Consider the following 17049-nt stretch of genomic DNA (forward strand, 5'->3'; position numbering starts at 1 on the left):
TTATATTTTTCTTCGTGTGACTGATAATTGAGAAGTTAACTCCTCTGTGCTTGTTATCTACAAAACGTTACAATTCTACTTTCAGAGTGTGCTCATTTACAGGAACAATAACGGATGGGAGGGGCGAAGGCTCACTCTCTGGCAGGCTCTGTTTTGTGTATGTGTAACTTTTTCTGTGCAGATTTGCTGTTCTGCCTAACAACTGATGATTGAACTGATCTGGATGGAGGATCTTTCTTACTGAAGCGCCCCTGGGCGGGGCTGAAGAAAGTTGATAATAAATATGGGGGGGGGGGGGGGGGGGGGGGGGGGGTCCAGCTAACACAGACGGCCTGTGTTACTGTTCTCTGACACCCGGAGCTCTGTAACGCTTTATTCATCTAATTAATTACATTTTTTAAACTTATTTAAAGCCTCTCCACTGATGTTTTAACCTGGGAGGATTAGGAAAAGTCCAACACACCCATTGACTTCCATAGTCAGGAAAAATGACACAAATGGAAGTCAATGGCTTCCAGCTATAAGCATTTTTCTAAATATCTTCTTTTGTGTTCAACAGAAGAAAGAAAGTCAAAGAGATTTAGAACAAGTGAAGGGTGGGTAATTTTCATTTCTGTGTAAACTATCTCTTCAAATTGCACATGTAAGCTAATGCTATTTGTTGAATATGTTTGTGGTAAATGATGATTCCACAAAGAGTTGAACTGATTTAGATGCTTCGGTTTATTCTTATTCAGAATATGTTTTTTATAGAATAAGAACATACACATGAAGTACCATTTCTATTGAGATTACACAAAAGCACAGCCGTTATATAAGTAGTCAAATTCAAATGCATCCAAAACTTTGACATATTGTTTGCAGTTAGCATCACTGCAGTCAGAATCAAGCGGCCACAAGTCCACCCAAGCTTCAGAGTCCAAAGGGAACTTGTACCTGCAACACATTTTAAAGAAAATCACTGTATATTGTACATAATAGTATAATAAATGATGTGAAACACACAGACTTCATACTGTGTCGGATTAATGCAAGTTATAATACAACAGATAAAGGTTGTATTATAATTAATTTTGTATTATACATTAATTTTATCACTATGATATTTGATGATCCTGTTTATCTCTAATAGTCTTTTTATAGGTTTATTTTAGTTTCTAATGCTTGTTTAGTTCTAGTTTGAATTTGTGCATAACAAAAAAAAAAGCAGACAATGTTTCCTCATTGGACTATGCTTTGCTTTTCATATTTTATTTGTCTGCGAAATAAAGATAGCATGTGGAAATAAGGTATATTTACCATACACTACCTGACAAAAGTCTTGTCATTGATCCCAACTGTAAGAGCAACAAATAATAACTTCTAGTAGATCATTTGGAAAAGTAGCAGAAGGCAGATCTAAGATGAATCATCTGTTGAACTGCATCCCAATCATCACAAATACTACAGAAGACCTATTGGAACCCGTATGGACCCAAGATTCTCACAGATATCAGTCAAGTTTGGTGAAGGAAAAATCATGGTTTGGGGTAACATTCAGTATGGAGGCATGCAAAAGATCTGCAGAGTGGATGGCAGCATCAACAGCCTGAGGTATCAAGACATTTGTGTTGCCCATTACATTACAAACCACAAGAGAGGGCAAATTCTTCAGCAGGATAGCGCTCCTTCTCATACTTCAGCCTCCACATCAGAGTTCCTGAAAGCAAAGAAGGTCACTTTGCTCCAGGATTGGCCAGCCCAGTCACCAGACATGAACATTATTGGGCATGTCTGGGGTAAGATGTAGGCGGCATTTAAATAATTAAAAATCAAGGCATGATCATATTTTATTTTGGTAAAATAAGCGTAATCTAGAGGCCTTTGCCTTTCATATAAGCCACCTCTGATGCCTAATGATCAACTAGAAGTCAAGTTATTATTTGTTGTTCCTAAAACTTTGATAGGTGACAAAACTTTTGTCAGGTAGTGTATATTGCAATAAATTACTATGTATTTTTTGGGGTCAGACAAGCAAATAGTCCAAACCTTACCAAATAGCAACCTTGAACATTAGGTACTGTACAATATGTTTAAAAAAAAAAAGAGCAATAAAGCAGACAAGAACTCACTTGTAAGCACGATTCACTGGAATCTTTATGCTTTCAGCAGTCATGATCAGATACTGCTTGTCATCCTTGAATTGTGTTGAATTGCAGGATGCCTTCTTTATTAATTCTACCTCTGAATCTATTTTTAAGTCATCCGTTGCTCCTGCAGATAAGAAATGAAGAGGTTTGATTGAAGCTGTTAGAAGACTTTATTAACAAATCACATTCATTATTACACATGGAAAAGATTAGATATGAGATTGCGGGTAAACAAAAGAAATTCTCGAAGATTTGGAAGTCCTTTTTCAAATAAATCTGGAGACTGACCAATGATAGCTTATTGGTGTAAAAGATTTCATGAAGCATAGTAATGTGTACAAAATACAAACTTTCATAATTGGGTATTTATTGGTATTCATATACATCCAAAAACCCTTTTCCTTTTTTCTCTTTCTTTCTTTTCATTATTTACATTAATGATGTATATACGCAGTATATGTAATATATATTTGCAGATGTTTGAGTGGACTCTTGAAAATATGTGCATGTATAAATTATTCATGGAGGTATATGATTAAGTATCTGTACAGTTGTGGGTGCACATTTGCATATACATATTTAAATTTTACATATGTTTATTCATTATTAAAGGTCCCATGAAATTAAAATAAAGTTTTTTAGACAGTGACAAAATTCCCACTTAAAAGGTATGAAACTGATTTTTTTTAATCACTTCCTTCTAATTGGACCAACAGTTTTATTCACATCACCTCATACTTGAGTTTCTCATCAAATCTTGACCAATCAAATGCTCTCTAGTATCTAACATGCCCCACCCTCTTCAAGAAGCTTTTCATTTGCTTTTCATTTGATGCGCTTGAGCTCAAGCGCTCTCAATGGCAGAGCTGTGATAAAACAAAACGCTATTGGAGCTACACTATGTCCCACCCTTTCTTCATGTTTTAGTTAAGATTACGTCAAATATCGAATAAAAATACTCACATTTCAAGCACTTCACAGGACTCTCAATTGCTGGTATGCCGTGGGTTTGGGGTTTGTTTTTTTAAATTTGAAAAACTCTAGATAAAGTATTTAAAAAAACACATGTTTTATTTTCTGCGTACCTTTTTTGAGCACTGATTTAACTTTGGCTTTGTAGGTTACAAAATCTCCTCCTGCCTCAGTAGAGTCGATTACTACTTTAAGTGCTAGAGAGAAAAAATAAAAAGATGTTAATCAGAATCACTTCCTTTTTTTGTCATTTGAACTTTTATGAAGATAAATGTTTACCATAGTTCACACTTTCTTTGCAAATATCAGTTGTGCGCTGTTCAGCAGTGATCGAAGGATCAATGGTGGATTTAAAGTTGCAGCATTCGGCTAATTTGGAAAAGCACACAGAAATAACAGCAAACCACAATTATAGCATATATGCTTTAAAGGGATAGTTTACCCAAAAATTTTAATTCTGTCATCATTTGCTCACTCTTTACTTGTTCCAAACATGTTTAGTTATTTTCTTTTGTTGAACACAAAAGAAGATATTTAGAAAAATGCTGGAAACCTGTAAACATTGACTACCTGACAAAAGTCTTGTCGCCTATCCAAGTTTTAGGAACAACAAATAATAAATTGACTTCTAGTTGATCATTTGGTATCAGAAGTGGCGTATATGAAAGGCAAAGGCCTTTAGGTTACGCTTATTTTACCAAAATAAAATATGATCATGCCTTGATTTTTAATTATTTAATTAGGATAGTAAAGACTGACTTTGCTTAGACAAAAGTCTTGTCAATTAATGGAAATAATGTACAGCCTAGAATATAAAGTCATGGTGTACTGGAAAAAGAATGAACATTGTGTTGAATATGACTCCCATGAGCTTGGAGGACTGCATCCATACATCTCTGCAATGACTCAAATAACTTAATAAAGCCATCTAGAACGGCAAAGAAAGCGTTCTTGCAGGACTTCCAGAGTTCATCAAGATTCTTTGGATTCATCTTCAGTGCCTTCTTCTTTATCTTACCCAAGACATATTTAATAATGTTCATGACTGGTGACTGTGCTGGCCAATCCTGGAGCACCTTGAACTTCTTTGCTTTCAGGAACTTTGATGTGGAGGCTGAAGTATGAAAAGGAGCGCTGTTACTGCTGAAGAATTTGCCCTCTCCTGTGGTTTGTAATGTAATGGGCAGCACAAATGTCTTGATACCTCAGGCTGTTGATGTTGCCATCCACTCTGCAGATCTCTCGCACATCCCCATACTGAATGTAATCCCAAACCCTGATTTTTTCTTCACCAAACTTGACTGATTTCTATGAGAATCCATGCAAGATCCAATAGGTCTTCTGCAGTATTTGTGATGATTGGGAAGCAGTTGAACAGATGTTTTATCTGAAAAATCTACCTTCTGCCACTTTTCCAAATGATCAACTAGAAGTCAAGTTATTATTTGTTGCTCTTACGACTGGAGTCGACGACAAGAGTTTAGTCAGGTAGTGTAGTATTAGTTTTGTCTACTATGGAAGTCAACGCAGAGTCTAACATTTTTTCAAATATTTTTTGTGTTCAACATGTAAGGAACCACATGAGGGAGAGAAAATGGTGAGTAAATTTTCATTTTTGGGTAAACTGTCCCTTTAAACTCAGTATGTAAATGATAAATTCATAGGCAGCAGTAGTATAAATGGAATAACAGCAGAGCAGGAAAAGCAGAAATAAATAGGTAATAATATTTTATTATGTGGCTTACCTGCCATGCACTGGCAATGGTCTTCCTCACAGAGTCGTAACAGCTTGCGGGTTTGTTTCTGGTACAACTTCGTGCACTTAAATGCTAATAAATTGAGATAAAAATGCTTTTTTGTATGTTTGCATGTTTTATATGGGTCAAACTGGCCTGATATGAATTAAACATTTCTTTAAAAGACTCTACCTGGAGCTTGATATTCATATACTGTAAATTCTGAGGCTTTAGTCATGCCAGTTTCAAATTCCTCTTGGATACGGAAGCCCACACAGTACAAGTTATCTGATGGTATCTGCATGTAAACAATGTATCTTAGAAATATTTTACAAGATCAAATAGTCTTGATTATAGTCAGAGTGATGCTCACCGAATCTATCTGAAGCAGTACTTTGTCACCTATAACTTCATAGCTAGAAATCCGAGACTCAAGTCCATTCTGGTACTATAAAAAAGGAAATATAAAAACCTCAGCTTTCTGAAAGCATGAATTCTACTCAATGTAAATGCAACTGCATTTGGTTTTTCACCTCATCTAGATCTTCCAGAACCGGAGTCACACCAGTTGGCAGGTTAATTTCCATCACAGTGAGTGCTGACTCAGTTTCCAATGAATTCTCGGGGGGTTTGAATCTTTACACATAATGAGATTCTCATTTTAATGCATTTTATAACATGAATTTTACAGAGACTATTCAGGAGAAAGTACAGACTTACTTTGCACAGGCCTCAATCCGCTGAGACAAACGCATAGGATCTGCTTACAAAGAAATCCGATTATAACTGAACTGAGTAAATGTAAAGGGAAATTAAGTGTACTGTATGAACAAGTAGACAGAACCTACCGTCTGAGTTTGAGTCACGGTCATGAATGTCAATGGTTGTATCAAAAAGGCAATTTTCATTGCTTTCTGTCATTACATAGTACACAGTTTTCAGCTGTTAAAAAAGGTTAATTAAAAATTAAACATAGTCGTATACATAGAACTTTAAAAAATCAGTCTTAATAATGTAGTTTCTATTATGAGTATATTCCTTTATTCATTTTCCTTCCGCTTAGTCTATATTTCAGAGGTCGCCACAGCGGAATGAACTGCCAACTATTCCAGCATAAGTTTTACGCAGTGGGTGCCCTTCCAGCCGCAACCCAGTACTGGGAAACATCCATACAAGGTAAGGCAAGGCAAGTTTATTTACATAGCACATTTCATACACAGTGGCAATTCAAAGTGCTTTACATAAACAGGAATAAAAGAGACAAATATAGGAAAATAAAAACGAATAATACAAGTGATTAAAAGCAGATTAAAACAGATTAAAATGTGTTAAAACAGGTTAGAAAAGAATGAAAAAGAAAAGAAAGACATAATAGTGCGATCTGTCGGATGTAGCACCAGGACTTAATTTGCCTCATTTTACTGATCCCCCTCCTCACACGCACCATCCACCCCCCTACCATCCGAATGTCGCAGCAGAAATCAAGACTCATCAGACCAGGCAACATTTTTCCAATCTTCTACTGTCCAATTTTGGTGAGCCTGTGAGAATTGTCAGTCAGACAGACGCTCGGTCGACAGCAGCCTCTGGTAGGTTTACATGAGAACAGCGCGGGCGCGAACGGCACTCGTGAGAGAAATCTGAGATCCGAAAAGAGCACACAGCGGCCTCTCGTAGATTTGCAAAAACAAAAACTGCAAAAATTGGTTATTTGAGTTACTGTTGCCTTTCTATCAGCTGGAACCAGTCTGGCCATTCTCCTCTGACCTCTGGCATCAACAAGGCATTTGCGCCGACAGAACTGTCACTCACTGAATATTTTCTCTTTTTACCATACTTTGCACATATCCTGGACCAGGCCGTATCCTGAGCAGCTACTGTGGTGGTCATGGAAGAGTGGAGAACATGAGACTGATTCCTGTGATGCTCCAGAGACAGACGAGTCTTCGCTGAGGCCAGCTTCCAGCATCCGCCACTGAGACTGCAGCTCTGCACAAGACGTTTGGCCAGCGGAGAAATTAAAATGGTCGTGCCCAACTGAGCCTGGTTTCTCTCAAGGTTTTTTTTCTTCACTTCCGCCAATTAGTGAAGTTTTTTTCCCTCTCCGCTGTCGCCACTGGCTTGCATGGTTCAGGATCTATAGAGCTGCGCATCGTTGGATTTCCTCTTCAATATTTGGACTCTCAGTAGTGATTATTAAACCCACTGAACTGAGCTAAACTGAACTGAACTTAAACACTACAAATTGAACTACACTGTTCCTATTTACTATGACCTTTTATGTGAAGCTGCTTTGACACAATCTACATTGTATAAGCGCTATACAAATAAAGGTGAATTGAAATTGAATTGAATTGAATTTGTAAACCCTAGAGATGGTTGTGCATGAAAATCCCAGTAGATCAGCAGTTTCTGAAATACTCAGACCAGCCTGTCTGGCACCAACAACCATGCCACATTCAAAGTCACTTAAATCACCTTTCTTCCCCATTCTGATGCTCGGTTTGAACTGCAGCAGATGGTCTTGACCATGTCTACATGCCTAAATGCCTAAATGAGTTGCTGTCATGTGATTGGCTAATTAGAAATTTGCGTTAACAAGCAGTTGGACAGGTGTATCTAATAAAGTGGCCTGCAAGTGTGTATTGTTAATATAAACTTTGTACTGATATTTTGCACATTTCTATTTATATACTAACTCACTTACTTTAACAAATGACACACCAGTACTCATTGCCGTTTTGACGATCACGTCATCATTTTGTGTCACCTTTTCAAAGAAAACAAAAGAGCAGAATTTGACTTAATAGCATGATTGCTTCCTTTTTAATTTAAATACCATCATAAAAAATCGTACCTCTATTGGTTTAGCCACAGGCTTCTGCTGAGTTAGTTGGATTCGGCTGATTCTTTCACCTTTAGTTTTGTATTCAATGTCAACCACCATGTTTAAATTGGCTTCTTTGGCTTTAATGCTGTACATGGTGAGGGCTTCCAAAGTAAGAATGCTGTCCTGATAATACAAGAGAGAATAAACAGGTCTCATTTGTCATTTGACAAACATACAATAAAATGGATAGGTAGCCAAAAAACCGAATGTTCTATCATAATTTATTGACGCTTTACTTATTCCAAACCTGGGGTGCGTTTCCCAAACAACGACGTAACTCGCGGCTGAACTATCATGGTATGATGCATCGTTTGGGAAAAGAACGATGTAGTGATGAGTGTTTTCTAAAACCCCTAGTTTCTCTGTCGCAGATCCATCACTTGAACCACGTTAGTTATAACGTAAAACGCCCAAAATGATGCTCTTTGTGCAAAATTTCTTTGTGCAAATTATATTTTTATACACAAACATGCATTTAAAATAAAATCCAATGTTAGTTTTGGTAAAAACATGCACTCGTTTTCCATATATGTAAATGGCACATATAGGGCCTATGTTTGCATTACATATTCTATTCTAAAACATAAAATCACTTACAAAAGCTAACACATATTCTAATATCATATATAAATCACATAAATAAATAAATAAATAAATAAATAAATAATGAGGCTATTTATTATAAATATATTTACTTTAATAATAATATTAATAATATTAATGATGATGATGATGATGAAGATGATAATAATAATAATAATAATAATAATTATTATTATTATTATTATTATTATTATCACGTAGGATATTGTTTATTTACTTTAAATTTTTTTGAAAAGTCTACGAACTACGAACTAAATTAACTAACTATGTTTGTAACGACGGAACTTGCGACCTTAATTGGCTAACGATGGTTTTGGGAAACGCACCCTGTTTGTGTTTCTCCCATCCGTTGAACACAAAAGAAGATATTTTGAAGATTGCTGAAAACCTGTAACCATTGACTTCCACAGCAGGAAAAACTTATTTTGTGGAAGTCAATGGTTACAAGTTTTTAACTTTCTTCAAAATATCTTCTCTTGTGTTCAACAGAATAAAAAAACTCAGAAAGATTTGGAACCACTTGATATAAAATAGTCTAGTAATAGACATCAAATAGTGGTAGACCAAAAAGGAATATCACCAAATAGTGAGTAAATTGAAATTTTTGGCAAGGCAAGTTTATTTATACTGTATAGCACATTTTATACAACAACAATAGGTAACACTTTACGATAATAGTACATGAATGATGATGTATTTATATGTAAACTAAACATTACTTTATTATAAGTTAAGGTGTGCGCTAATTATGAGCTAACTTTAACTACATCATGAGTCACATTACCCTAATTACTTGTTAGTACATGTTGTTAATTCATGTATAATTAACATTTAAGTTTAAGCTAAATGTAACCTGAAATACAGGAGACTCCTGGGAAAAACGGGAGTGTTGGCAGGTATGAATTAAGGCAGCCGTTATTCACACATGAACTCATGTTGTAGTTAAAGTTAGTTCATGATTAGCGGATACATTAACTCATCATTAGTTCATAATAAAGTGTACATACGAACACATCATTACTCATGTACTGTTATTGTGAAGTGTTATCCATCAATAAAAGAACAAAACAATAAGCATAATACATAAAACAAAGACTTAAAATTATTAAAACAGGTTAACAATATGTTAAAACAGGTTTAAAAGGAATAATAAAGAGAAAGAAAAACACAATCCACGCAAAGTCTGTCAGACAGTGCTCAGTCAGTAAAAGCACAACTAAACAGATGTGTTTTGGGTGAACTATCCCTTTAAATGGTCGCAAAAAACATATATAAATCAACATAAAAGCAAATACCTGTGCAAAAATGTAATATCTGTATTGTTTGTACTATACTTTTATCTGTTGAATTGCCTGTTGTTATTGCAATAGAGGAGTTCACATTTAGCTGATGATTGATATAAAGCGTGTTTGGCAGGCTGTCCCGGGGGAGAGCCCTGAACTCATAAGATAGTCGAGCTCGGGGCTCCCTCCTGTTTAAACTGCGAGAGGGGGAGTTTGAGTTCAGGTAGGTCTCGAGAACTCCCCTAATTTGTGCAGATAGGGATTGCTTATGGAAAGAAAAAAATACTGACTAGGAGCTTGTGTATAGTGCCAATTTGATTTAGTCAATTCACTTGTGTCGCATGTCTTTGGAGAGTGGGAGGAAACTGGGGAACTCAGGGGAAACCCAGGCAAGCACGGGGAGAACATGTAAACTGGTCCGGTGACTTTCTTGCTGTGAGGCAACAGTGCTAACCACTGTGCTGCTCTATATAGAAAAAGGGAGGAGGAGTAGGGGTCGAAGGGGAGAATTCTTCAAGACGAAGCCTAAGGTAAAAAACCTTGGTCAATTATAGTGCAATAGGATTCATCTGATTGGTGAATTAAGTGTTGGCTAATGTGGGACTAGCTGTGGTCAATCATAATCACGTGCTCCTCTCGAAATTAGTATATAAGTAAACTTAAAAACAAAAAACAAAAAAAAAAAAAACACATACCTGTGTTGAATAGACGCCTCCTCCATATCTCTGGTCTTGTGTTAACCAGTTCAAGATGGGTTTTGCATATTCGGTTTCACCTCTGGTTAAAGTGTTAAGCAGGACGTAAACTGTTGTTTCCACAGACTTTGCTGTCACACTGCTAGGTGTTAATGGATCAATATTGGTTTTAGATTCTTGCCAGAAACGAACTCTTGCTGGGTTTCCTGTTAACAAGGACAAAATGGTGTGTATAAAATATGAGAGGGTGCTAAAATGTACAAGAGTTTTGGTCAAAAGTATACAGTAAAAACATATCCATAAATTAAGTTTTCCGTTTTTTGTGTTTCATGTGTACATTTTTTTAATTCCCCCATTTATTTATGCTTTTGAATTGCATTATGCAACCATGATCCTTCTTCCAACAACTTGTAACCCTGAAAAGTTTCAAAATTTAACTTTTATAGACATTTTTATTAGATTAAAGGGATATAATGTCTGAGTTGGTGATGTAAAATGACGGTGCAAAAATCTTGTAATAAACTGCCAGTACATTTTCTGTTATTTTACAGACCTATTTCTCTATTTACAGTTAGGTCCATAAATATTTGGACATAAACAAAATTCTAACATTTTTGGCTCTGAACGCCAACACAATCGATTTGAAATGAAACAAACAAGATGTGCTTTAACTGCTGATTGTCAGCTTTAATTTGAGGGTATTTACATGAAAATCAGGTGAACGCTGTAGGAATTACAACAACTTGCATATGTGCCTCCCACTTGTTAAGGGTCCAAAAGTAATTGGACAATTAGCTTATAAGCTGTTCCATGGCCAGGTGTGTGTTATTCCCTCATTATCCCAATTACAATGAGCAGATAAAAAGTCCAGAGTTCATTTCAAGGGTGCTATTTGCACTTGGAATCTGTCACTGTCAACTCTCAAGACGAGATCTAAAGAGATCTAAACTATCAGTCAAGCAATCCATCAATAGGCTGAAAAAACAAAACAAACCCACCAGAGAGATAGCAAAAACATCAGGCGTGGCCAAAACAACTGTTTGGAACATTCTTAAAAAGAAAGAACGCACCAGTGAGCTCAGCAACACCAAAAGACCCGGAAGACCACGGAAAACAATGACTAAAGGATTCTTTCCCTGGTGAAGAACACCCCTCACAACAGTTGTCCAGATCTAGAACGCTCTCCAGGAGGTCGGTGTATGTGTGTCAAAGTCAGCAATCAAGAGAAGGCTACACCAGAGTAAATACAGAGGGTTCACCGCAAGATGTAAACCATTGGTTATACTCAAAATCAGGAAGGCCAGATTAGAGTTCTAAAAAAGCCTTCATAGTGCTGGAACAACATCCTATGGACAGATGAGATCAAAATCAACTTGTACCAGAAAGATAGAAAAAGAAGAGTGTGGAGAAGGAACTGCTCATGATTCTAAGCAGTGAAGCATGGTGGTAGTAGTGACATGGCGTGAGCTTGTATGTCAATGAAACTGGTTCTCTTGATTTATTGATGATGTGACTGCTGACAAAAGCAGAAATATTATCTGCTCATATTCAGCCAAATGCTTCGGAACTTATTGGACGGTGATTCACAGTGCAGATGGAAAATGACCCAAAGCATATTGCAAAAGCAACCAAAGAGTTTTTGAAGGGAAAGAAGTGGAATGTTATGCAATGGCCAATTCAATCACCTGACCTGAATCCGATTGATCTTGCATTTCATTTGCTGAAGAAAAAACTGAAGGAAAAATGCCCCAACAACAAGCAGGAACTGTAGAGGCCTGGCAGAGCACCACCATTAATGAAACCCAGCATCTGGTGATGTCTCTGCGTTTCAGACTGTAATCGACTGCAAAGGATTTGCAACCAAGTACTAAAAAGTGAAACTCTGATTTATGATTATTATTCTGTCCCATTACTATTGGATCCCTAACAAGTCGGAGGCACATTTGCAGCGTTCACCTGATTTGAATGTATATACCCTCAAATTAAAGCTGACATTCTGCAGTTAAAGCACATCTCCATTTCATTTCATTTCATTTCAAATCTATTGTGTTGGTGTATTGAGCCAAAAATTTTAGAATTGTGTCGATGTACAAATATTTATGGACCTAACTGTATTATTTCTTAAACACTATATTTCTTTCAAATTACAACAATGCCATTTTGTTAAACTGTAGAGTTAAAATTTTAACATCAAAAGGCGACAGAGCACAGATCAACATCCCATTATGCAATGCACAACTCCAAATAAATGGAAAACACATCTGAATCACAAAATACGAAAACAGTTGAAACAACCGAAATTTTTACAGTGCATGTAAAATATCCAATATGAGATTTTACCTTCAATTTGAGCCTGCTTTTTGATATTTTCGTACACATTGACTGCAGTCCCATCATCGATATCTGCCACCGTCAGCGCATAGGATGCAATGGCTCTAACATATAAACTCTCAATCTTATGTGAGCTTTTGCGGAACTTGGAGATGAGGTACTGCATTGCACGATCTAAAGCATCTTTAAAGACCTAGAAAGACAACGAAGCTGTTAGACACTGACAAAGCTAAAAGAGGAAGATTTACACATTTCGGTTTCTGATTGGAAAAAATGTACCTGTAGTTTAAGGTTTGGAATTTTCAGAGCATTTTTAATCCCAATCATGACATAAGACGTGAGGTAAACTGACTTTTCAGTGACACCTACTCCGGCACCCTTAACAAAATAAAACAAGATGAAGAGTTCAAATGCAAAAACTTCTAGAAATTCTTATTAAGTTTTTTTTACCTGTTATTTTACTTTAAAGGAAATGACAAGAGCTTTAACCCTAACCAATAAAAGTGAAATTACCTGAGAAGAATGCTTACTTTACTATTCAAACTTTAACTATTAAAAGCTATTAGTTACTATTTAATTATTCTTTCATTCATTTTCCTTTGGCTTAGTCCGTGGACACCCTTACAGCCACAACCCAGTACTGGGAAACACCCATACACTCTCACATTCACAGACATACTCATCCATACGGCCAATTTTGTTTACCCAATTCACCTGTAGTGCATGTCTTTGGAATGTGGGGGAAACTGAAGCACCCGGAGGAAACCCACTCGAACACAGGGAGAACATGCAAACTCCACACAGAAATGCCAACTGTCCCAGCTGGGACTCGAACCAGAGACCTTCTTGCTGTGAGGCGACAATGCTAACCACTGAGCCACCATGCCGCCACTATTTAATTACTTTTCTGATTTTGATTGTAATGCAATGATATGCACCTTTTGTAAATAACTATTGTGAAAAATAAACTGTACAAATAAACTTGAATTGAACTGATTGCTAATTTTAGAAGATAATTTCTGATGGCACTTAGTGATTTTTGCATTTAAATTGGCACTTCAGATAATCTTGATCAAAACATTGCAATACATACAAGTAATATCATAAACACATCTTCTTCTTCTTCTTAAAACATACCATGAGTTTATGTGGATTGGTTTTTGCCATCTCAGAGAAGGAGCCGTCTTCATTTTGACAGCTTTTAATCAGCCAGTGGATGGCGTTGGCCAGCACATCAGTGTCCAAAGAGACATATTCATGAATGTCAGACAATGTCTTGATTATAAGTGCTGTCACCCTAAAGAGGTTTACACAAACATCCTCCAATCAATAAATCGTTGGTGTAACTTAATTTAATTATGGCACACATTTCAACTTATTTGAATTGTGTTATATCAACTAATGCTGAACTATTAATGTCTAATCACTTTCACTTGAATTACCTTGTGAACACAGTGTACTGTTTTAAAGCCAATTAATTTCAATTGCTTAATTTGGACAATCAAATGTTTTTGGTATTTATTGCAGTTCAAACTGCAACTGCGTTATTAATGCCTACAATAAAAAGAAACAAATGAAGTTTGTTGTTTGTTCAAAATACTTATATAAAATAAGCTGAAACAACACAATTCTTGAGTTTTTTGGAGCACAACTTAATTGTTTTATGTTCAATCCATTTAAATTTGTAAAAACTAATAAGCTAACTTAATTCCTTCATGTTGTCCTAGCACAAATCGATTGTGTGGAACCCAGCATTTTTTACAGTGTACACAATGCTGGGTTCCACACAATCGACTTGTGTTGGGACAACATGAAGGAATTAAGCTAGCTTATTAGTTTTTTACAAATTTAAGTGGATTGAACATGAAACAATTAAGTTGTGCGCCCAAAAAACTCAAGAATTGTGTTGTTTCAGCTCACTTGAAATAAGTAGTTTGAGCGAAAAGCAAACATATGTTTTGAGTGTACTATCCAGGTAGTTTCATCAACACAATTCCTTCATGTTGTCCCAACACAAAACGTTTATGTTAACCTAATGTTTTACAAATTTAAGTGGATTGAACATAAAACCACTAAATTGTGCAAAGAAAATACAAGAATTGTGTTGTTTCAGCTCATTTAAAACAAGTAGTTTGAATAAGAAGCAGCAATCCTTTTTTTCAGTGCATGCAACATTACTCTTGGGGTTCTCCAGGAGAATGCGAGAAGTACACAAATTAAAGTGATTATGTTATGCCTATAATATGCAAACGTGTAAACACAATGAAGTAAGCACACTTAAAGAATGTAGCAAATTGAGCAGTTGTTTACCAGGTGCTGGGGGTTTTGTCCTTTTTAGCCCACATGCTGAAGGCTTCTCCATTCTTCAGCTGAAATGACATGATGCTGGTGATGCCTAAAAAGCAACAGTGAGTTGAATTGCTTTCTGGAAAAATAGTTAGCATTAACGATACTGATAATAACCGACACAGTGCTTTTCATTCATTCATTCATTCATTCATTTTCTTTTCGGCTTAGTCTCTTTATTTATCTGGGGTCGCCACAGCGGAATGTACTGCCTTTTCAGCTGCAACCCATCACTGGGAAACATCAATACACACTCATTCACACACATACACTATGGTCACTTTAGTTTATTCAATTCACCTATAGCGCATGTCTTTAGACTTGTGGGAGAAACAGGAGCACCCAGAGGAAATCCACGCCAAAACAGGGAGAACATGCAAACTCCACACAGAAATGCCAACTGACTCAGCCGAAGCTCGAATTAGCGACCTTCTTGCAGTGAGGCGGTTGCACTACCCACGGTGCCACCGTGATGCCTAGTGCTTATTGTATATCCATGTAAAAATACAATTATTATTATAAAATTGGAAAATATTGATATTGTTTAATCATTACTATTATACTATTATATGGAAAAATTTAATTGTAAATAGTGATAAAAGGAATAGGGTGGTGTGGTGGTGCAGTGGGTAGTGCTGTTGCGACCCCTAATAAATAAGGGACTAAGCCAAAGGAAAATGAATGAATGAATTTTTTTACAGTGTACCTATTTTTCGACAGGGAATGTAATGATAAGATCAATCATTTTAATTCTGCTTTATACTGGAACAAAATAACTCACCAGCTTGCATCTTTCTCTTCAGTTCCTTTTCACTCGCGGCCGACTCTTTCCCCAAAATGTTCCATTTCTCTGTCTTGTCAAGGTAGTGGTAGACATAGTAGACTGGCAGGAGACTCATGAGCTCCAGCTCGGCGCTTCCCCTTGGCAGATTGGTCAGCTTTTTTATACCTTCTGGGTTATTCAATATGGACAGAATATCTCCCAGCACTTCACCTGAACAAGAAGGAGGAATACAGGATGTAAGCTGCCAACAACATCTCCTCATTATGAAAATATCTGAAACTTTCAGTATTTTCATTTTTAAATGCAGCTTGTAAAAGAAACTTTACTGAGCAAATTTGATTTATATAAATGGTCAGGTTTGGAATAATTATGAGTAATTTTGGTCACAATTAACAGAAATAGGTGGCGCCATTCTATGTTCACCAATGGAAACTGGATGTCATCTGGTGGTGATATTTGGTACTGCGGCCAAGCTATTTTTGTTTTTTGTTTATTTAAGATATCAACTTCAAATTTGGAATATAGTTTGTTCGAATATTTAGCTTTGATTTTCTGTCAATTTAGGCTAAAAACTAAAAATATACATTTATTGTTTTATTATTTTCATAAACATAATTATTTTTTAGCTACAATCTGACAAGTGTCGTCTGTAAAATGAGACCAACCTTAAATCTATGCACCAAAGAGTTGAAATTTGACAACAATTTAAGTCAAATTTGGCAACAATTAATGTCAAACATGTCATTTTCACTATTTATTTGAATATATACTTGAAACATGACTTAAGTATGCTTATTAAAAAGAAGGACAGATTTCACATGCATCATACCATTAACTGTCATAATTCGATCCACAGATGACTTGGGCACAATTTTTGGAGGAATAACATTTTTAAACTCAAGTTTTCGCATGGGAGTGCCTAAAAAAGAAAAAAAAACTATTACAATATGCGCAAAAATCATACCGTTACTACATGAAGCCAATTTCAGTCTTCCTTACCAAAGACTCCATTTGGATCTATTCTTTTGCCATTGTATTCTTCCATTCTAATTCCCTCCGGCTGTGAAGGACCAAAAAATGAGTCAGTCAGGTTATAATCTCAAGCAACTGAAATATGAGTGGTCTAGATCTTAATTCTTTCCCCTAGTTCTTTACTCGTATTTCTTTGTCAACTTTTTATGACAATCTGTTTTAAGTGTATAAAATTGCAACATTTTTAACAAAAAAAAAAAACCTTAAAATCTAAATTATTTAAAATTTTCAAGATATATAATACACAC

The 17049-nt window shown here is 36.0% G+C and overlaps 1 protein-coding gene across 1 annotated transcript in view; it reads right to left on the bottom strand.

Moving 5' to 3' along the window:
- Positions 1-699: 699 nt before the first annotated feature.
- Positions 700-17049, bottom strand: part of c5 (complement component 5) — a 41511-nt gene continuing 25161 nt past the window's right edge. The window contains exons 23-42 of the mRNA XM_056458684.1: positions 16769-16829; positions 16599-16688; positions 15767-15979; positions 14950-15034; positions 13777-13936; positions 12919-13017; positions 12649-12832; positions 10309-10514; positions 7695-7850; positions 7545-7607; positions 5686-5779; positions 5558-5597; positions 5371-5473; positions 5211-5285; positions 5030-5135; positions 4847-4930; positions 3381-3470; positions 3215-3298; positions 2112-2253; positions 700-936 (exon numbers count right to left, since the gene is read on the bottom strand). Of these exons, the coding sequence (XP_056314659.1) occupies positions 792-936; positions 2112-2253; positions 3215-3298; positions 3381-3470; positions 4847-4930; positions 5030-5135; positions 5211-5285; positions 5371-5473; positions 5558-5597; positions 5686-5779; positions 7545-7607; positions 7695-7850; positions 10309-10514; positions 12649-12832; positions 12919-13017; positions 13777-13936; positions 14950-15034; positions 15767-15979; positions 16599-16688; positions 16769-16829 (2280 nt within the window). The 3' untranslated portion in view covers positions 700-791. The remainder of the gene's footprint in view (positions 937-2111; positions 2254-3214; positions 3299-3380; positions 3471-4846; positions 4931-5029; positions 5136-5210; positions 5286-5370; positions 5474-5557; positions 5598-5685; positions 5780-7544; positions 7608-7694; positions 7851-10308; positions 10515-12648; positions 12833-12918; positions 13018-13776; positions 13937-14949; positions 15035-15766; positions 15980-16598; positions 16689-16768; positions 16830-17049) is intronic.

Source organism: Danio aesculapii, chromosome 5 (assembly GCF_903798145.1).
Source record: "Danio aesculapii chromosome 5, fDanAes4.1, whole genome shotgun sequence".
NCBI lineage: Eukaryota > Metazoa > Chordata > Actinopteri > Cypriniformes > Danionidae > Danio > Danio aesculapii.